The sequence below is a fragment of the Centropristis striata genome, chromosome 24 (assembly GCF_030273125.1).
Source record: "Centropristis striata isolate RG_2023a ecotype Rhode Island chromosome 24, C.striata_1.0, whole genome shotgun sequence".
NCBI lineage: Eukaryota > Metazoa > Chordata > Actinopteri > Perciformes > Serranidae > Centropristis > Centropristis striata.
In genome coordinates, this window is record NC_081540.1 from 13,413,342 (window position 1) to 13,434,737 (window position 21,396).

The following is a 21,396-nucleotide window of genomic DNA, read 5'->3' on the forward strand; positions in this document are numbered from 1 at the left end:
TCTTTAAAATTAACTAATTAACTAATTAAAAAATATATATGTGTGTGTGTGTGTGTGTGTGTGTGTGTGTGTGTGTGTGTGGTTGTTTATTTATTTATTTTCTTGTTCTTTTTTTTACTTAAAATATAATTTTTTCTTGTACATTTTTTTAACCTAAAAATGTACCATGTTAATCTCAGAAAATGTTTTGTTTTCATACATTTGTTTCATGATTTATTTTCTTTATCATTTCTTCATGCATTTCCTCATTACCTAAATGAGTGTGACAAACTTCCTATGCCATTTACAACTTAGTATCAGAAAATACCAGGGTTTTTTTCCTAAAAAAAATTCCCACTTTATTCTCAGAACATATCGAAAGTTTTTATTGTTCAAAATCACTCACATAACAAAGAAAAGCAAAATATAAAAACTAAAACTAAAACTCACAACTTCTGTTCTAGTTTTGTTCTTTATGGTATTTTAATTTTGTTGTGTCTTTGTTTGTGATCTTCTTCTCATCGTGTCTCCTCCCCCTCTTGCCCCAGTCGTCACAAAATGTTTGTGTTTCTACTCGTCCGGTTCGTGGACGCCGTACCCGAGACGGTCTGCGGAGGGAAAATGAGCCCAGAATGTTCTGGCCAGGTCTTCGATGTGGTCGTAGCCGGCGTGTTTCCTCAGCTCCTCCACCCAGCCGAAGAAGTCCGAGGAGGTCATCGCCCAGTTAGGAACACTGCGCTTCTGTCGTGCCTCTGAAAAGGAAATGTGGAGAGCCTTTAAAATGTCATTTGTGTACATTCAAAAGATGAACCGTAATATGATTGTATAGGCGAACCATGTTGCATGTATGCTGACGATGGTGATTTATTTGTTTCTTTGCTGAAATTTGCACGGAAATGTATTTAAAAAGTAATGCATTTCATTATCATGTCTATTGGGATGTATGCCTGAATCATTGAGGTCACATAAGAACATTGTTCAGTTTTTGCTTATGTTGGGCCGCAAGGCTGTTATGACCAAATGGGTAGGAGATGAACCTCCTTCAATACATCTCTGGAAGTCCTTGTTATCAGACTATATTTCTTTGGAAAGAATAAGATTTTGTATTAATGATAAGAAGGATCTCTTTACAGTAAATTTTGGCAAAGTGTTGGACTATCTTGGAACTCCGAGTACAACTGCCTGAAATGAAAGACCTAATAAGGACTTTTGAGATCATTGCTGTGGACGTTTTTAGGATTTGCTACATATTTTATACTATCTGTATGTGTACTGTGCTGGACTGTTGTATTTTTGAAATTTTTTAATAAAAAGAATGTTAAAAAAAAGAAAAAGTAATGCATTTCTGTCCAGGCGGCAACCTCCGGGTCTGAGCAGGGAGGCAAACCAGGAAGTGCCTTAAGCTGCATTCTACCGAAAAATTCCAGCAGGGGGTGTCTCAATCTCTAGTAAAAAATAGTCTTTTATCTGAAGTTGTGCAGATTTTATTGATATGAAGTTTTTGAATGTGCTCCAGGAAATAAGAAAGATTATCAAGTGAAGACATCATCTATAAAAACACATGACATGACATTTAATTTCAGTGTTTCAGCAAAATTCTGCTCCAACTCACCGTCATCCGTGTTTATGGCGTCCTCCTCCGCACCTGAAAAAACACATCAAATTGTCAATCGATCTTTATTTATATATATTTAATACATATATAGACTCACAAATATATTTAAAATACTACATATAATACTATATAAATCTAAACATAGTTTGAAATTAATTTAGTTGCTATTAAGGGTGATTAAATTATTTATAAGATTTCTTTCTTTCATTTGAAGACACTTCATTTTAAAAATAAAATAGTTCTTTTATATTTTTAAGTCTTTATTTATATATTTTCAAGGTTTTGTATGATTTATTTAGGTCTTTCATTTCTTTATATATGTTGTTGAGGCTTTTTAGGTCATTGTGCTTTTTTATTTGTATATAAATATGTTTTTAAAGATTCCTCTTTTATTGAGTTTTTGTTTGTTTATGTTTTCATTCCTTGTTTTCATTATATATATACATATATATATATACACATATATATATATATACACATATATATATATATACACACACACACACACACACACATACACACACATATATATATATATATATATATATATATATAAATTATATAAACTATTCGACAACTTTGACAGCCAAACATCAAGCGAGTGCTTATAGATTTAACTCCCCAACAGGATATAAAGGAGAGTTAAAATGCAACAAATACATTAATGCAGCAGGAAAATCGACTCAACTAAGAAAACATTTTACTGCAACACGAGAACTTTTACTTTACTATAAGAACATTTAGCTGATTCAGAGATGGGAGTGGATTACCTGACAGGAAGGCCACAGTATGTCAGGTTGAGGAACTGTGTTTCTGGGACATTAATGAGCAGCACAGGGGCTCCACAAGGCACTGTTCTGGGTCCATTCCTATTCACACTGTACACAGCGGACTTCAAAGACAACTCTGAGTCCTGCCACATCCTGAAGTACTCGGACGACACTGCTATTGTGGCAGGAATGGACAGGAAACTGAATATAGAGATCTGATAAAATCTTTCAGTGACTAAGGACATGATCATAGATTTCTGTAGAGGCAGAGCCGCCTCTTTTTCTTAAGGAAGCTCAGATCTCTTGACATCTGAAGTAAGATGCAGTGGACGATTAGTCCACTGCAGTGCAGTGGACAGTGCAGTGGACTGCACTTATATAGCGCTTTTATCCAAATGCTTTACACTACAGACTGTGCTTATTTACCCATTCACCCTGGTGGCCGAGGCTACCAGGGCACACTGGTGCCACCTGCCACCATTGGGAATTCATTCACACACAGATGAACGCAGCATCGGGAGCAATTTTTTTCCAGTATCTTGCCCAAGGATACTTCGACATGTAGGCTGTCATGGTCGGGGATCGAACCATCGACCTTCCGATCAATTGGTGACCATTCTACCAGTTGAGCCACAGCTGCCCCAGGAGTGTTTCATTAACAGTTCAGTGAGAGTCCTCCAGCCCTCACACACTCTCTTTGTCTTTTTTAAAGTTTTTTTTATCACACTGCTTCGTCACCGTCAGCAGGAATCCTCAAAAAATAACGTCCAGGTGAGAAAACATTTTTGTCTTCATCATATTTTAATGTTAATTATTATGTTTATCATGTAGGTAAACAAAGAGATCAGGGTTGGAAGAAATCACAGGTTTTGTGAAGAACCTTGTGATGGTTTAATGGAAATAAAAGTCACAATTTTCATATTATAATACAATTTAGTGCTAACTTTAATTAGTGTTCATGTTACCTGCAGGCAGCAGCAGGAGCAGCAGGACGGAGACGCTCAGCAGGATGCGGTTTGTCATGTTGTAGCTGCAACAAAATATTTGACATATTACTGCAACACATTTTCTTCTCATAAGATGGTCAAATGTTTCAGCTTTCACAAGAAACTTTTCTTGTTCAACAAAATGTAATTTGATCATTATTTATCTTTTAACAAAGTAGAGAGACATTTTCAAATCTGATTTTGAGAAAATCAGGTTTGAAAAAGGTTATCTTAAAGTTTTATATTTTGTATAAAAATAACAAAATCTCTGTTATACATTTAAGAATTGTCTTTACTCAATATTTTACTAAAGACACGAAGGTTATGTAAACATTTCTGCGGATTTTTCACTTTTTACATATGATTTTATGTTGCAAAAACTCAACAGTGAACTGAAAAAAATATTTGCGTGAAAAATATATTATATTCTTGCAATAAAGTCAGTTTTTAAAGTCAAATGATTTCTCTGCCTATTGTATCAGCTTATTCTCATGCATTTTCAGTTTTTGACATATATGTAGCGAAACATAAATGCAAACTGAAAACATAATCAAACCGTGAACTGAACAAAAATTAAATTTGGCAAAATACAAATAATAATAAAAAGACATTTGTCTAAAATAAGCTGTTTATTTAGCTGTAAAAAATGACTCAACACATTTTGTCAACCCTTAAAGAATTTCAAGGTCCATGAAATCATTCTTATTACTTAATTAGGTTAAAAAAGAGACATACCTGATCTGTTTCCGAGGATTTCTTCGTCTGCAGACAGAAAGTGTTGGTGTGTGGAGTTTTGTTCTTCTCACACCTCCCCTCCACATACCAGAGCCGACCTCTGACCTTTGCTGCATGAATGGTCGTCTGTGACGCAGATTTTCTTTATTTTCACATGTGGACAAATATCCCTGCACATGTGCTTTTTTAAACATTTTACTATTTTACGTAGAAGCAAATAATGAAACTGATTGTACTTTACAAAGTGAAAAACTCTTAATAAATATACACTCATTCTGAATTTGATGCAGCAGCATGAAAAGTCAAGACGAGCCTTTTTTGCTACTGTGTTACATCAATTTCTTTTAACAACATTCAGTAAGTATTTAGAAACTGAAGACACAAACTGTTGTAGTTTTAAAGTGACAGTCTTCCTCGTTGTCTGGAAAATTAGCTCAGTTTTGGGGGAAAATAGGCTGAAATGATATTAGAACTAAAATGATAAGTAGCGTTAATCAAAACTATTAAGCAAACACTTCAACTAATTCTCCAGATAGATATTTCAGCATAAGCAGAATAACAAAAACTGTCAAGAGGATCTAACGGGCTAATTAGCTTTGGGAATGAGTTAACTTTAAGGAACAAGAAGAAGAGACCCAACAAGACATAAAGTGACTGAGAGCAAGGCAAAACATTTCTTCACTCACACTTCTAACAATGCCATAAAGACACAACAATAAAACAATAAATCACTAAACACATGATGATGCTACAGTGGTTAAATGTGTGTAGCAGAGTGGGCTATTAGACGAACAAACTGAATGACGTCACTTATGTCAGAAGCCTACGGAAACCTTAAAAGTCATGGGTCTAAGCAGGCGGCAACCTCCGGGTCTGAGCAGGGAGGCAAACCAGGAAGTGCCTTAAGCTGCATTCTACCGAAAAAACTGCAGGGGGCGCTAAGTGTGGCTGCAGAAACATTTCTGTCCATTGATTTCAATGCAAAATGAGAACTTCTCACTTGATTTATTACCTCAGAATTTTTTTAGGACAACACTATGGTCTTAATTGCTAGTAAAAAATCTTCAATGCGTTTATAAAAGACAGTTTAAATAGAAAATAAATGCCGGAGGTGAGGTGACTAAGTTATGTAAAAAATGTAAGTTGTGTAAAAAAAAAAAAAACGTGATTAATGTGATCACGACAAAGAGAAGGCAGCTTTTTTTCTGATTCTTTTTTTGGAGAGGTTTAGACATCACTCGCTGCATTTTGGCCTCGGCAAGACTACATATGAATAATGACAAAGTATTGCATTGGTGTGCGGCCGCAGCGTCCTGTTCCTCCTCTTCTAACCCTGTTTGTTACATCAGACGTTGTGGTGTTCTTGAAATTATTTCACAAACGAATAAGAATCACAATTGATTTTATTGCCAAGTAGGTTTTCACATATAAGGAAATTGCTGTGTTGTATTGGTGCATAAGAAGAAATAAAGTACTAAAAGATAGATTCAGATAATGGCAAGTACTTCTATACATGCGTAACTTGGCTTATCTAACAACATGTTTTCCTCCAATAAACAGCCAGGCTTGACTTTTCTTGTGCATATTGTGAAACTGAAACAAAAGAAAAGCAGATGCATACATGTCATAAGCAATTGCTAGAAAATATATATTGAAAAAGGAATAAGTACAAAGCATAGTATCAGCCTATTACTTACATAAACTCAAAAAGCAGAAATCTAAATTCCAATGTAGTTACCAATGTTAGCTACTTCAAAGCTAGCTAGCCAAACCCACAAGCAAGCACATGGTGATACAAATTGCTTAACATATGCTGAAAGTCTAAAATACCAACGGATCCCAAAGGATCAGAACTCGTGTTTAGTTATAATATATACAAATAGTATCCAGAAGCGTTTAGATGACAAATTTAAAGCTCAGAGCCTAATTGAAGTGCACTGCTGGACTACTTAATTTGGCCCATGGGACATTATGCAAAAAAACACTGCTTTGATGAAAACAATTATCAACAAACTCTTATTTACATTTAGTCATTTAGCAGACGCTTTTATCCTAAGCGACTTACAGGAAGAAAAAAAACAAACAATCAAGGTATAGTGCAGTAAGAGCTATTAGTGCATCAATAAGTGCTAGTTCTTATGAAAGGAGAGAACAACTTCAGTCAAAAAACAATGCATATCCACGGCACTGTGTCAATAAAGTTATATAAAATGTGAAATAGATATAAAAAGACGTTTACCGATTTGGTCTCATAACTTTGGCCCTTTCACACTGTAATTTCACTTAATCACAGTTTATTTGAACGTTTTGTTCAGTAAAAATGTCTTGTTCAGCGTTTGGTTGGGCTAACAGACACTCCAAAGAGTCGCTGTTGAGTTTTCTGAGGTCAGAATCATACATTTTGTTTTTTGCCAAAACTAACATCCCAGTAAATGCTCCAGCAGCGGCTTTGCTCAGTTTTGCCGGCTCAGTCTTGCCGGTGTAGAGAGTCAGTGTCAAAGATCCCTCTCGCTCCTCCACAGTCCAGATATGGTCGGCTCCCAAAATCGGAAACAAGATGGTGACGAGTGAAACACTGAACTCAATGCTTCCACCGGGCAGTCTACAAACCAATGGGTGACGTCACGGTGACTACGTCCATTATTTATACAGTTTATGGTTGTGTCCTTCAATGTCTTTGATGTCTCTGTTCCGAGGCCTCTCCCCAAGAGGCCTCTGAGTATATACATTTATTTATATACATTTATCAACAGCTGATCATTTTTGCGCTGTGATTGGAGAGACACGAACGCTTGATGAAGCAAACGGGAACCCTGTCGTAAGAACGATCATTCCAATGGGACATTATGCAAAATGGGACCAATGGGACATTATGCAAAAAAACACTGCTTTGATGAAAACAATTATCAACAAACTCTTATTTACATTTAGTCATTTAGCAGACGCTTTTATCCTAAGCGACTTACAGGAAGAAAAAAAAAAAACAATCAAGGTATAGTGCAGTAAGAGCTATTAGTGCATCAATAAGTGCTAGTTCTTATGAAAGGAGAGAACAACTTCAGTCAAAAAACAATGCATATCCACGGCACTGTGTCAATAAAGTTATATAAAATGTGAAATAGATATAAAAAGACGTTTACCGATTTGGTCTCATAACTTTGGCCCTTTCACACTGTAATTTCACTTAATCACAGTTTATTTGAACGTTTTGTTCAGTAAAAATGTCTTGTTCAGCGTTTGGTTGGGCTAATAGACACTCCAAAGAGTCGCTGTTGAGTTTTCTGAGGTCAGAATCATACATTTTGTTTTTTGCCAAAACTAACATCCCAGTAAATGCTCCAGCAGCGGCTTTGCTCAGTTTTGCCGGCTCAGTCTTGCCGGTGTAGAGAGTCAGTGTCAAAGATCCCTCTCGCTCCTCCACAGTCCAGATATGGTCGGCTCCCAAAATCGGAAACAAGATGGTGACGAGTGAAACGCTGAACTCAATGCTTCCACCGGGCAGTCCACAAACCAATGGGTGACGTCACGGTGACTACGTCCATTATTTATACAGTCTATGGTTGTGTCCTTCAATGTCTTTGATGTCTCTGTTCCGAGGCCTCTCCCCAAGAGGCCTCTGAGTATATACATTTATTTATATACATTTATCAACAGCTGATCATTTTTGCGCTGTGATTGGAGAGACACGAACGCTTGATGAATCAAACGTGAACCCTGTCGTAAGAACGATCATTCAGTTCATTCAGACAGTGGTAAAGGTTGGTGCTTCTCTCTGCAGAGGGATTCTCTTCGATCTTCTTCTTGATGTACTGGACTGTTTTCTGATTGGTCTCTGAGCTACTTCCTGTCTGTGTCAGCAGGCCTCGTAGGAGAGTCTGATTGGTCTGCAGTGAAAGACCCAGGAGGAAGCGGAGGAACAAGTCCAGGTGTCCGTTTGGACTCTGCAAGGCCTTGTCCACAGCACTCTGGTAGAGGTGTGTCTCTTCAGATTCGTGGGAGGTTGTTTGTTCTTCTGCCATCAGATTGTCCCTAGAGTCGAAGAATTTCTGATGGACATAAAGAGCAGCCAGAAACTCCTGAACACTCAGATGGACGAAGCAGAACACCCTGTCCTGGTACAGTCCTCTCTCCTCTCTAAAGACCTGTGTGAACACTCCTGAGTACACTGACGCTGCTCTGATATCGAGGCCACACTCTGTCAGGTCTGAATCATAGAAGATCAGGTTTCCTTTCTGCAGCTGATCAAAAGCCAGTTTTCCCAGAGACTCAATCATCTCCCTGCACTCTGGACTCCAGTGTGGATCTGTCTCAAATCCTCCTTTATACTTGATCTTCTTCACTTTGGACTGAACCACCAGGAAGTAGATGTACATCTCAGTCAGGGTCTTGGGCAACTCCGCTTTGCTGGTTTTCAACACATCCTCCAGAACTCGAGCAGAGATCCAGCAGAAGGCCGGGATGCGGCACATGATGTGGAGGATTCCCGATGCCTTGATGTGGGAGATGATTCTGCCGGCCTGCTCCTCATCTCTGAATCTCTTCCTGAAGTACTCCTCCTTCTGGGGGTCACTGAACCCTCTGACCTCTGTCACCATGTCAACACAGCCAGCAGGGATCTGATTGGCTGCTGCAGGTCTTGTGGTTATCCAGAGGCGAGCAGAGGGAAGCAGATTCCCCTTGAAGAGGTTTGTCAGCAGCACATCCACTGAGGTGGACTCTGTGACATCAGTCAGGATCTCAGTGTTGTGGAAGTTCAGAGGAAGTCGACACTCGTCCAGACCAACGAAGATGAACACAACATTGTACTCTTCAAACCTGCAGATTCCTGCTTCTTTGGTTTCAGGAAAGAAGCGATGAATAAGTCCCACCAAGCTGAAATTCTCTTTCAGCACATTCAGCTCTCTGAAAGTGAACGGAAATGTGAAGTGGATGTCCTGGTTGGTTAATTCTTCAGCCCAGTCCAGAGTGAACTTCTTTGTTAAGACTGTTTTCCCAATGCCAGCCACTCCCTTTGTCAGCACTGTTCTGATTGGTTCATCTCTTCCAGGTGGGGCTTTAAAGATGTCTTCCTGTCTGATTATTGTTTCTGGTCTGTCTGGTTTCTTGGATGCTGTTTCAATCTGTCTGATTTCATGTTCATCATTGACCTCTACAGTCTCTCCCTCTGTGATGTAGAGCTCTGTGTAGATCTGATTCAGAAGGGTTGGGGTTCCTGCTTTAGGGATCCCCTCAAACAAACACTGGAACTTCTTCTTGAGGTTAGTTTTCAGTTTACGTTGACAAACTGTAGAATTACTTCCTGAACACAAGAAATAAAATCAATGAGTGAATTATAAAGTACATATGTCAGAATCCCATAAAAAGAATTACATCAGTAAATGTCCCATTTATCCAGTACAATCAACTTTAAGAGAAATCTTACTGCTCTGCAGAACGTCAGCCAGATCCTCTTGCTTCATTCTCCTCAGGAAGTTCAGTGTGATCTCCAGAAATGCCTCTTTGCTGCTCCTCCTCTGCTCCTCATCCTCCATCAGTCTCTCTGGGCTCTCTGGATAATCTGAACTCAGAGCCTTCTGGATATTCCTCAGCTCGCTCTTCACAAAGCTGATGATGCTCTGCTCCAGTAGCTGGAAGAGAATATTAGAGGAATGACCCAAACAAACTAGAATCATGGAACCAAACATCACATTGGACATATTAATAATCCACTGGTCTAAAAAGTGCAGCATGAAGATTATTGTGAACAGAAAAGATGCAAAAGAAGTACAGACCATAAATACGGAGTCCAGGTTTGTTTGATGCTGCTGGGCAGACTGAACACTGGAAGCCTCTGAGCTCCCCTGGTCCACTCTGTGGAGGAATCATGAAGAATTAACTCACTGTCACTGTCTGTCCACAGGGACAAGATAAAGGCTATTTGAGATAGAGCGTGATTACAACAATGAATCCGATGGTTTCTCCTGACATTAACGTGTTGGTTGTACTGCTGATCCCACTGTGAACTGTGAAAGTCAAACCAAACAAGTGCCAATACTAGGAAATGTCTTTCCAACATGGTCGGCTCAAAGGACTTCTGAAGCACTAGACATATCATGAAGGCAGGTGGTCTGCAGCTTCTGGAGTCATGGAAGCAAACATTTGATCTGATGAGTTTGTCCAAAGAAGAGAAGTGCTTAATAAAGCAAAGGACATTCATTTCACAGTGGCTTTCTCTATCCCCAGGTCACTGTCGGAGAGTACAATGGTACGTAACAGAAGAATCAGACAGTCTGCTTCAAGTTGCATCAGGACGTCTGGACCTTTCAGCTAACGTCCAGGTAAGTTTCAACAACTTGCACTGCTGTACTGACATGGCTGGTTCATGGGGTTATCCCCACGGCTTCAGAGAATACTGCATGATACTGCTTCCAAAATCAGGGAATGCAGATAAGCTAAAGGGGAATTCAACAAATGCTGTCCAGTGACCGGATTTTTTTGTCTGTTTTCTAGGAAACTAACCATGAAGTTGGATCGAGACATCTTGATGAATATATACAGAATCATGAAGCGCTGAACAGAGGTAACGTCACCCTATCAGGTCATAACTATGACATTATTATAATTATGAAAATGCATGATGTCTTGACATAATTATGAGTCATTAAGAAACATCTACAAAATGGCTTCAAAATTTTTGTTTTGTTTTAAATGTGCTCTTAAAATAAACTGAACTTGATTAAAATGTTTTAATTAAGAATGGATTTTTGATTTGATGGCTTGAATAAAATCTGTAACGTCACTTTGTTTGCTTTCTGTTCTAATACTAAGAACAACTTACTTATAGTCAGAAACATTTCGTTGTTTAAACTCAATGAAAATATCCTTTGACACGTCGCTCTTCAGGGACACACAGCTGGGTCCAGGAGAGTCTGGTCTATTGATAGAAAAAAAAATTAGCTGAAGCTCACATGTTCAGTAAAAGTCTCCTTGAATAAAACATTGACACAAAATATATTAAAATAAATGTATCATTATTATTATTAACTGAATACTAATAACAATGCTCTTCAGTGACACACACAGCTGGGTTCAGGAGAGTATGGTCTCTGATGGATCCTGATATAACGCATTTAATAAAGCTCACTTTTTTTTTACATTTAGAAAACTTGTGCCAACATGAAATACTTCTAAAACACCTACAATTTTTAACGTTTGACTTGGCTAACTTACTTTTTATCAGGAAGACTTTGTTGTTTAAACTCAATGAAAATATCCTTTGACACGTCGCTCTTCATGGACACACAGCTAGGTCCAGGAGAGTCTGGTCTCTGATGGATCCTGATAGAAAAACAAATTAGCTGAAGCTCACATGTTCAGTAAAAGTCTCCTTGAATAAAACTCACTTTTTTTTACATTTAGGAAACTTGTGTCAACATGAAATACTTCTATAACACACCATACACTACAATTTTTAATATTTTATTTGGCTAACTTACTTTTCATCAGGAAGACTTTGTTGTTTAAACTCAATAAAAATATCTTTTGACACGTTGCTCTTCATGGACACACAGCTGGGTTCAGGTTCAGGTTCTGGTCCAGGTTCAGGTTCAGGTTCAGGTTCAGGTTCTGGTCCAGGTCCCCTCCCCTTCACTTTGTCCTCACGTGGATCCATTCTGCAAGACAGACATCCACATCGGCTCACACTTCCATCAGGAGAAACACAAACCTTTACATCATTTCTCTTGTAGAAACATCAGCTGCTTTGCGGTAGTTTGTCATATTTTAGAAACTAGTCATCTGTGTATTAATGGATATAAATCCGAAAAGTAACAAATGTAGTGCAGTCAAAGTATAAAGTATCATAATTACTTGTTACTTGAATACATCACATCACACCATAGATTTCAATATTTCAAGTAAATATTTCACTCTATTAATGTAAATAATTCACTAGAATAAATACATTTATCAAATGATAATAGACTCAATTATTTCACTAAAATAAATGAAAATATTTTACTAGAATAAATATATTTATTAAATAATACAATAAATTAACAATACAATGAATTATAATAGTAATTGTTTAAACAGAATATATTCAATAAATTACAATAGATTTAATTATTATTTCACGGGAATAATTTACAGGAATAAAAATTGCGATAGTCTGGCGTCCTATCCAGGGTGTACCCCGCCTCTCGCCCAATGACAGCTGGGATCGGCTCCAGCCCCCGCGACCCGATTGCGGATAAGCGGTTAATGGTAATGAATGAATGAATGAATGAATATATAATTAATATATGATAACATATTTAATTATTTAAAGAAAATAATCACGGTGAATATGTCTTCGGGAAGCTGTTCACCCTGAGCTTTATAAAAAAGTGAAACACAATATCTCTAATATATAACTTGTCTTATAGGCCTGGGACGATAACAATTTTTGCTGGACGATATATTGTCCCACAAATTATTGCCGATAAACGATATTATTGTCAACATGATAATATATCATAATAATGCACACCCTTTCAAATACAATACACTTTTATTTCTCAGTGTTTTTTACCATTGTAGTTGTAATTTTAAGAACCTTTAAATATCCTAAATAAATAAATACTTTTTTTTTTTAAAAGGGCTGCATTTATTTTGCGATGTAGCAAACTCCACTTTCTGTAAGCGCACACCGTTTATATTTACTTTGTCGACCAGTGTTGACTGTCGGGACGAAGGCTCTGCATCTCCAGGTGCAGTTTTTTTCCCCAGCTGGGAAAACTGGGTCGGGTGGTTCTGCTTTAGATGGGCATGCAAGTTTGTTGTGGTGGCTTTTTTTGTTGCCACCACTTTTGAACAAATTCGGCATACAGGCTCGTCCGTGTGTTGATGGGCTCACCTTTTTCATTCGGTTTGAAACCGACATATTCCCACACCGGGGCTGTGGCGTTTGGCTTTGCAATCATCTTTTTTCCTCGCGTTGCTCCGCACGAGGGTCACCTGCTGCACTCTGTGTGTAGCCAATGCTAGCGGCCCAGCCTTCCCCACAGAGACAAAGAGACTGGATGACTGACAGGAGGGTTCACTCCGCTCATTCTGCTATGGAACAAAAGCGCCCAGGTGCTGAGATCGAGCACAGAGTGAACCCTCTTGTCATCCAGCCTGCTTGGAGGCAACAGACGAGGAAAACAAACACGCATGCGCATGGCCATATATCGAGGCCGGCAGATATATTGTCAGGCCTATTGTCTTAGATGTAATTGACTAGTCTTTTTTTTGTCCTGAAGACAGTCATGCTCTTCTTTTTAATTTCTATAAAGCCTTTGACACATTGAAACCTAACTTCATATTTCAAACGATAGCCTACTTATTTCATAAAAGCTGGCTCAGCAATATAATTATTTTAGTTCCCCAACTACTTATTGATGATGGAATAATACTTAATTACTTTGAAATTCTTCTTACTTTTGGCAACCCTGTCACGACGGTGCTGCGGCCTACCAAAGCCGCCTTTAGAGACTCGGATGGCTGGAGAGAGCGACTCGTGTCCGCCTCCTCCTACTGCTACACGGAAATAACTACTTTTTTCAAATACTGGAGTCAACTAACGACCGTAATTGTTCATAATAACGAGTCAGTCATTTCTTTTCTTTCTTTTTTTTTTACCTTCAGCTGGAGTTTCAGACGGAGAATACCACCTGCGCCACAAGCAAGTACAAGGAAAGTGAAAGTAAACTTTGGACAGAAAACCAAGATAAGAACGGCGTTTATATGGTGCTGCGTTCGATTGCACTTGGAACTCGGAAAGATCCGATCTCCGAGTCGGGAAAGTGCAATAGAACGGCCCTTGAACTCGGCTCGGGAATTCGGGTAGGATCCAAGCAGCCCGAGTAGGTTGGAAATGCGTGGAAAAAGTAAACAGTCACTTTATTTTCAACATTTGGTCTGTTATATGTCGTTTAATTTAGCATTTGTGTTACTGAAGGTGTATGATTACTTTGTAGTGCTATTTGCTCTCCCTGATGTACTTCCCCAGAATAATTTTAAATGTTTGAAAGACATCCAAACAAACATCAACTTGCTGTGGCCAGCCATGTTTTCCGAGGTTGAGCAATGCAACCCATTTACCTCGGAAGACGGAATTTCCAACTTGGATCTTTCCGAGTTCCGAGTGCAATCGAACGCAGCACTATATAAACACCGTTCTTATCTTGGTTTTCTGTCCAAAGTTTACTTTCACGTGATTCTAACTATCAGTCCGAGCAATGTGCTGCTGAATAAAATATACCAACTGATAAATATACAAAACATACATAAATAAATGAATGACTGACATAAAGTTAGTAAAAACATATGTACACATCAAACAATCAATAAACATAGGCATATAGCATATATATATATAAACAAATGCGTAAATACATAATTAAATAAGTACGTAAATAAATAAATACTTAACTAAATAAATACGTTATACGTTAATAAACAAATAAGCTAATTAATATATGAATTTGAATAAGTAAATAAAATAAAGTAAAATGCAAATACATTAAAAAACGTTAAAATGATTGTGTAAATAATAAAACAAAAATGATACATACGTTTATAAATAAACAAGCAAATTAATTAATGAACAATTAACATAAATACATTAATAAACAAAAAAGATAAATTACCGAATATGTTGATACATTGAAAAACAAATATCAAACAACCAAAAATATATTTTTAAAATAATTTATACATAAATATATAAACCAGTAAACAAGTCAAATAAATAAATATATAAATACATTTGTAAAATAAATAAATATGTTAAAAGGCTAGAAAGTAGATAAATATATCAATATAAATAAATAAACACATAAAAAGGTAAATAAGTTAATAAAAGTATAACAAACTAAAAAAATCTTTTTTACTTTCAACATTTTATTTTTATTTTTTAAATTGCAATAGTTTGAGGGCTCAGATCTTTTCATATTTATTTCATACTAACCACAGTTTAGTAACTCTAAGTTGTACATTCACGGGTCATCATTCAGCTCCTCATTGATGGGGAGGTGGCGGTCTCTGCTGGACAAAATGGATAAACTGCATGTTTACATAAAGAATTTGCCTGAGAAACATGTTAACATGTAAGTTTCCTTCAGTATACACAGTTTACACATCCATGTATACACTGCAATAAGAAGCTGCTGACAGTTAATTTGGCATACTTTAAATTGCGAAGAAAAGCATTACTGAAAGTAAAGTTCCTCGAATTAAAGCGAGATTGTCTACCAGATACAATTAGGACTGGTGCTACCGAAGGGGAAACTACTTATATCTGAGTAAAGTCATATTCAGAAACTGAAATTTTATGCCCTCTAGTAACCAAAAAATCAGAGGCAGTAAAGTTTTAGGTTGAAAGTTTTACCAACATAGCATACCATACGATTTTATCTGATAATTACCTTGCCATTATATAAGTCACAAGTAAAAAGAAAGTCAAAATCAAATCAAAGTTACTTTATTTATCCCCGTGGGGAAATTCGGTTAGTCTGGTAACTATGTACACCACTACAGCCTCAGCTAAATTGTATCTAAGTAACTTCAAAATCGTATTTAGATTTCATTATTTCGCTCTGATGAATCTAATTACACATGTATTAATGTGAATATTTAACTAGAATAAATGTAGTTATTCTCCCAGAATAAATTAAATAAATAAATAAATAAATATATTGATATTAAACTAAAATAGATTTAAATATTTCATTAGAATAAATAGGAATATTTAATTTGAATAGATTTAATTTGTTCAACTAGAATACATTTAATAATTACACATGAATTAATGTGAATTTTTAACAAGAATAAATATAATTATTTCACTATAATAAATAATAATATAATTAATAATTTTATTAGAATAAATATATTTCAACAGAACAGATTCAATTATTCCACTTGTGGATTCTGAAGCTTTTATGTAACAATTGGCTAAGTGATTAGATTCAGGCTTTTTACTTGTAATTCATTTACAGTTTACTGAAGTAAAGGATCGTGTTGAACACACATGCAGACAGGAGAGGCTGCAGAGTGGCTGTATGTGTTCAGTGTCTTGCTCGCTCACATCTAAAATAGAAATGACTGATAACAGAGATTAGAAAACCAGCTGCACATGAAATGTGGGTCACATTTTAAACAATGCCAGAGAGTTGGACTTCACTTGAACTAACCTACAGATTGGGTTTTAGTTATTTTATTTACCTGTTCATAATAACTTCCAGCATATGTTTGGTTGTGTTTATATTTAACCTGTAACAGTCAACATGATCCTCTGAGTCTCGTGCACGTTTGTCTGCATGTGAATATGTAGACAAGGTGACCGGGTTCACCATGTATGTAGCACGCACAAAACTTTTATAGTGTGCAGGGCAGCTTTAATTATTTCACTAGAATAATTATTTCAACAGAACAAATTATATTAATTATATGATTAATTATTACACATGAATGAATGTGAATATTACACTAGAATAATAAAAAAATTTAACTAGATTAAATACGATTATTTATCTTTAATAGATTTATTTATTTCACTAGAGTATAATAAAAACTATATTAATGAATAACCATATATATATATATATATATATATATATATATATATATATAGCTAACAAATGGGATCTGTAAATTTGTTAAACATTAACACAAGAATTAAATAATAAATGCAATATAAATAAAAATATAAATTAGACAAAATATAATTATTTATCTTTAATAGGTTTATTTATTTCACTAGAATATAATAACTATATATATATATATATATATATATATATATATATATATATATGGTATATATAAGAAATGGGATCTGTAAGTTTGAACATTAACGCAAGAATTAAATAATAAATACAGAGTTAAGGTAGAAATATATAAATAAAAAATAAATGATGAGGTTAGAGGTGCTTTTCCTTAAATGTATAAATATATGTGGAGCAGCTCAGCTGTTGTCTCAGTCTAATTAAAGATCTGCTTTCTGCTCCCCTTTGAGTGCATGATCTCAGTGACACTTCAACATCTTTATTAATTATGAACGCAACTCAGTCAGGTCAAATAGTCATACAGTCAAATGTATATTAACTGAGTGTGTAAATATACAAATAATGCTGATATTTCCAAATGTTTATTTCTAGATATAAATATTTTTGGACTCATTTGTTATGACTGATATTTTTTATGTTTTGTTAATTTTCATGTTTTTTGTGATGTAGTTTTATTTTCTATTAAATCATTTGGATTTGTATTTTTACTTGGGTTTATTTTTCACATTTCACTGCATTTTTAATTGTTATTAATTTATTTTTTATTTAAATGTTAATTCATTATTTTAATGTTTTAAAAGTTTGTATTAATTTCTATTGTTGTGACATTATTTTATATATTTAATTTTTACCTATATTGATATAACACTTGTATAATATATCATATTAAGTTTTTATTTTTAATATTTATCATTTAAATCTATATATACTATTACATGATTAAACATGATTAAACACAATTTATTATTTTTTTTAAAGAATCCTGTTTTTATTTTTATATTTATTTATTTTTATAATTAGACAATTATTAGATCAAACTAACTTTTTTTTAAGACAAAATTGAAAAAGTTTGTGTTTCTGTTGCATTTTAATGCAAAGCTCTGAGGTTAAAAAGTCTGCAAAGAGTTAAAATATGAATTATTTGTTGGTTACTATGATAAGATAAAGATTTGATTTCCAGGGAACCGTTAGAATGTTTTTTTTTTATTGTTGCTGTGAAGTCAAACATTGAGATATATATATATATGAAACATATAGCAGTGTGCACGTGTGTGTGGCTCTGTTCACACCTCATACACCTCGTGTCAGTGTGACGTGATGTGATTCAGGTTTGGAAGTGGCTCAAAGTCGACCTCTTTGTCCTCTTGGCATCCACAAACAGCCTCAGTGTGTTTCCCAGCATGCCTCAGTCCAGCTGGGTCACCCTCAGAAACACGACCCCCTCACCCCCTCCAAAATCTCCCCCTCTCCAACTATTCCCGTCCTCTCACCACTCAGTGAAAATAGCCTCCATTTATAACCAGCAGACGACTAAGTAAGGCCAGGAGGCATTCACTGACCTGGGTAAATATAGGAAAACATGTGCACTGCTAAATCCAGACCCCGGCTGGGAGAGTCCCTGAGAAATGATGAGGACGACATAACGTTAACAATCCGAAAAAACTTTATTCACACCTCCAAAACTCATTTCAACATTACAGCAGAATCTGAAAATTCAAGTTTTCAGTTTGACAAAGAGACTCGTGAACATAATAAATACTTGAATGACAAGAAAAAACATTAAACAATAGAAAAGTATAAAAAGTAAAATACAAAAACTTTTCCCAAAAGATTGCACAACTCCGTTTTCTTCCCTGCGAGTAACTGAAGTTTCTTTCCCTTTCCCGACTCTTTGTCGACGTCCACGTCTTTCTCCAACCAGAAACAGTCCAATCAGAGTCCATCCTGAAGGGAGACCAGGACGCTGTTCCATGTCTTCAACCTGAGTCCTTTCTTCCAGTTTTGACCGTCTGCCTGGTCTCATCAGATCTGTTCTCACTCCCGCTTTTCTCCCTCGCCACCCTGACTGAAGTCGAGGCAGGCGAGCAGCGCTACCGCCTCCTGGGTGTCCACGGTCAGGTGCTCCATGCTGTCGTAGCCCGGCTCTGGAGGCTGCAGCCCGGTCCCGGCGGCGGCCCGCTGCGCCTCCTCCTGCAGCTGCTTGGCGGTGAGCAGGAACTCTGCGGCGCCACAGGACTGCACACTCTGTGCCAGCTTCTCCTGCAGCTGGTTGCTGAGCTGCAGCTGCTGCCTGTACTGCTCCGCCAGCTTCCTGAGCGTCGCCACTTTGCTTTGCTCCTCCTGGTCGATCTTTTCCAGCAGCTCACCTTTACGCTCCTCCAGGATGGCGTACAGCAGGTCGAAGCTCTCGCCCAGCCGCCTCCTCTGCAGCTCGCCGTTCTCCTGGATCACCTTGCATGTGTCGTCCATCTGAGCCACGGTGGCCTGGACGCAGCTGTTCCCTGCAGCTAGCAGCTCCACGGCTGAGCGCAGCTCGTTCTTCTGGCTCTGGTAGATGGCGTGCAGCGGCGACACCTCGCAGTCCTTGTGTTGGCCGAACACCTTGCACATGGAGCAGGTGGGCGTCTGGCAGCTGATGCAGTAGATGTTGATGCGCTCGTCCTCGTGCTCCGTACACTTGGGCTCTTTGGCGTCTTTGTCCTTGAGCGGGGGGTCCTCGCTGTCGCCGACGCCTTTGTTCTCCTGCTGCTGCTTGTAGATGTCGATGATGTTCTCCACCAGCAGGTTCCTCTGCAACCCGTACACGCCGTGCCGGTCCAGCATCACCTCGAATCGGCATGTGGGGCAGCGGAAGGTCCCCCCTGAGTAGTGGTAGGGGTTCCTGGATTCGTAGAGGTCGTTGGCGCAGCCGCGGCACAGGTTGTGCTGGCAGGGCAGGATGACCACCGGCTTGGTGAACATGTCGAGGCAGATGGGGCAGCTGAGCTGCTTCTCCAGACTCTCCATGGCGCTGAAAGGACGAACCACCTGACCCGTCTGAATGTCCATCGTCTTCTTGTACTTCTTCTTCTGTGTCTCTTTCTCTGTCGTTTATTTCTGTCTGCCGGTGTCAGAAGCCATGCCGCCTTTATACCCCCGAGGAGCGAGACCCCCCCCCCTCCGGCGGCTGTTTGTCACACAGAGTCTGAAATAGACTCCCAGCAGCCCCTCCCCCTCCTCCCCCCACACAACAACATGTTGTCGAGTCTCCCTGGACTCGTCTCGACTAAATATTAATCTTTCTTTTCCTTCAAACACACTTTGAAGGAAAAATAGGTTGGGTTTTTTACACAAGAAAAAGATAAAAAACAGAAATGTAAATAAGGCCGCCTGCTTTGACCTCTGACCTCTAATGTTCCCCCTTAGTCTGAAACGCGAGCCGATGCTTTCAAGGAAACACTTCAATAAAAACCATGTGACTTTTACTGAGGCTGAAACATCACAAACAGAAAAACAGAAAACAGATATCCTTTTTAAAGTTACATAATCTCACTTTAACCTTCTGAACCCCAACAAGCAGCTTCAGGGCAAATTTTCCTCTTTTTAGATTTTTATCAATGTGGCCTTGTATTTCACTGCAATATATACACACATATATATAATATACAAAGGGTATATAATTTATATATAAATAGTATTTAAAAATATATAGTAAATATAAAATATATATAAAATGTGTCACAAATGTTGAAAAGAAAGAAGTTCGTTCCACATATTCAACATGCTGAGCTATTTCATGTTTTCAGATTTCGGTCCTCTCCTCTCTGATCTGTGTAACAGATTTTCAGTGAATATTTGTCACGTGACTATTCGTCTCAGCAGAATCAATCATGGATTCACAGTGTTGCTGAGGAGCAGAATTTAATGTTTTTAACAGGATTTAGTTTAGGACACGTTTTGAATGAGACTTGTAGAATGAAGTGATTCTAACAGAAATATCACTATTTTATGCTTCCTTTTTTGCTACTTTTGTGAACAGACACTTTCTGAACAGATGATCCCTTCAAGGACTGTCAGAAAGTTCAAACCTGGATAATAACGCCTGTTTCCCAGAATACACATGTCTAACGTCTTTCATCAGAGACTCACGTGGCGACTCTGTGTTGATGTTTTCAGACGGAACAGGAAGTTCACAGCTTCAGGTTTCAGCTGTGAAACATGTTGAAATCTTTCACAACTTTCACAACCTCTGAGCTATTAGATCACACACACACACACACACACACACACACACACACACACACACACACACACACTATGAGGACACTTCTGTAGTATTTACTCTCTCACTGACTTATTTGAAATAATGAAAGCACAAACACTTTGTTTTTCTGAATGAAGTTCCTCTTGCTGTTTCACTGTTCAGCCACCAGGAGGTGGACATCACCTGTTTTTAACCTTTTAATGTGACTGCAGTATAAGCACTGCAGAAGAAGTATAAGCAGTAGGAGTTTGCATCAGTCTGTTACTGCAGTAGAAGTACTGCATTCAGTCTGTTACTGCAGTAGAAGTACTGCATTCATTCTGTTACTGCAGTAGAAGTATTGCATCAATCTGTCACTGCAGTAGAAGTACTGCATTCAGTCTGTTACTGCAGTAGAAGTATTGCACTAGTCTCTTACTGCAGTAGAAGTACTGCATTCAGTCTGTTACTGCAGTAGAAGTACTGCATTAGTCTGTTACTGCAGTAGAAGTACTGC

The 21,396-nt window shown here is 37.5% G+C and overlaps 3 protein-coding genes across 3 annotated transcripts; all 3 read right to left on the reverse strand.

The window, feature by feature from the left end:
* Positions 1-424: 424 nt before the first annotated feature.
* Positions 425-4,120, reverse strand: otos2 (otospiralin 2). Its single transcript, XM_059328252.1, has 4 exons — positions 4,086-4,120; positions 3,330-3,394; positions 1,592-1,624; positions 425-731 (listed from the first exon to the last, which is right to left on the reverse strand). Exons 2-4 carry the CDS (start codon positions 3,385-3,387, stop codon positions 550-552), a joined length of 273 nt encoding a protein of 90 aa, XP_059184235.1. The 5' UTR covers positions 3,388-3,394; positions 4,086-4,120; the 3' UTR covers positions 425-549.
* Positions 4,121-5,470: 1,350 nt separating this feature from the next.
* On the reverse strand, positions 5,471-13,800 carry LOC131963080 (protein NLRC3-like). Its single transcript, XM_059328217.1, has 7 exons — positions 13,728-13,800; positions 11,561-11,737; positions 11,295-11,402; positions 10,903-10,998; positions 9,857-9,935; positions 9,508-9,712; positions 5,471-9,384 (listed from the first exon to the last, which is right to left on the reverse strand). Exons 2-7 carry the CDS (start codon positions 11,734-11,736, stop codon positions 7,787-7,789), a joined length of 2,262 nt encoding a protein of 753 aa, XP_059184200.1. The 5' UTR covers position 11,737; positions 13,728-13,800; the 3' UTR covers positions 5,471-7,786.
* A 4,471-nt stretch (positions 13,801-18,271) lies between these two features.
* Positions 18,272-19,796, reverse strand: LOC131963020 (E3 ubiquitin-protein ligase TRIM63-like). The gene has a single exon (XM_059328145.1). It carries the CDS (start codon positions 19,703-19,705, stop codon positions 18,692-18,694), a length of 1,014 nt encoding a protein of 337 aa, XP_059184128.1. The 5' UTR covers positions 19,706-19,796; the 3' UTR covers positions 18,272-18,691.
* Positions 19,797-21,396: the final 1,600 nt, after the last annotated feature.

Bases quoted from the DNA above. Each gene is read 5' to 3' on its own strand.
- otos2 (XM_059328252.1), bottom strand. From the start codon at position 3,387: ATGACAAACCGCATCCTGCTGAGCGTCTCCGTCCTGCTGCTCCTGCTG. The intron at 1,625-3,329 runs GTAACATGAACA...GTGTTTTTTCAG, and splicing joins GCTCCTGCTGCTGCCTGCAG to GTGCGGAGGAGGACGCCATA. The intron at 732-1,591 runs GTGAGTTGGAGC...TTTCCTTTTCAG, and splicing joins CGCCATAAACACGGATGACG to AGGCACGACAGAAGCGCAGT.
- LOC131963080 (XM_059328217.1), bottom strand. From the start codon at position 11,736: ATGGATCCACGTGAGGACAAAGTGAAGGGGAGGGGACCTGGACCAGAA. The intron at 9,713-9,856 runs GTCTGTACTTCT...ATTCTCTTCCAG, and splicing joins ACCTGGACTCCGTATTTATG to CTACTGGAGCAGAGCATCAT. The intron at 9,385-9,507 runs GTAAGATTTCTC...TCTTGTGTTCAG, and splicing joins GGCTGACGTTCTGCAGAGCA to GAAGTAATTCTACAGTTTGT.
- LOC131963020 (XM_059328145.1), bottom strand. From the start codon at position 19,705: ATGGACATTCAGACGGGTCAGGTGGTTCGTCCTTTCAGCGCCATGGAG.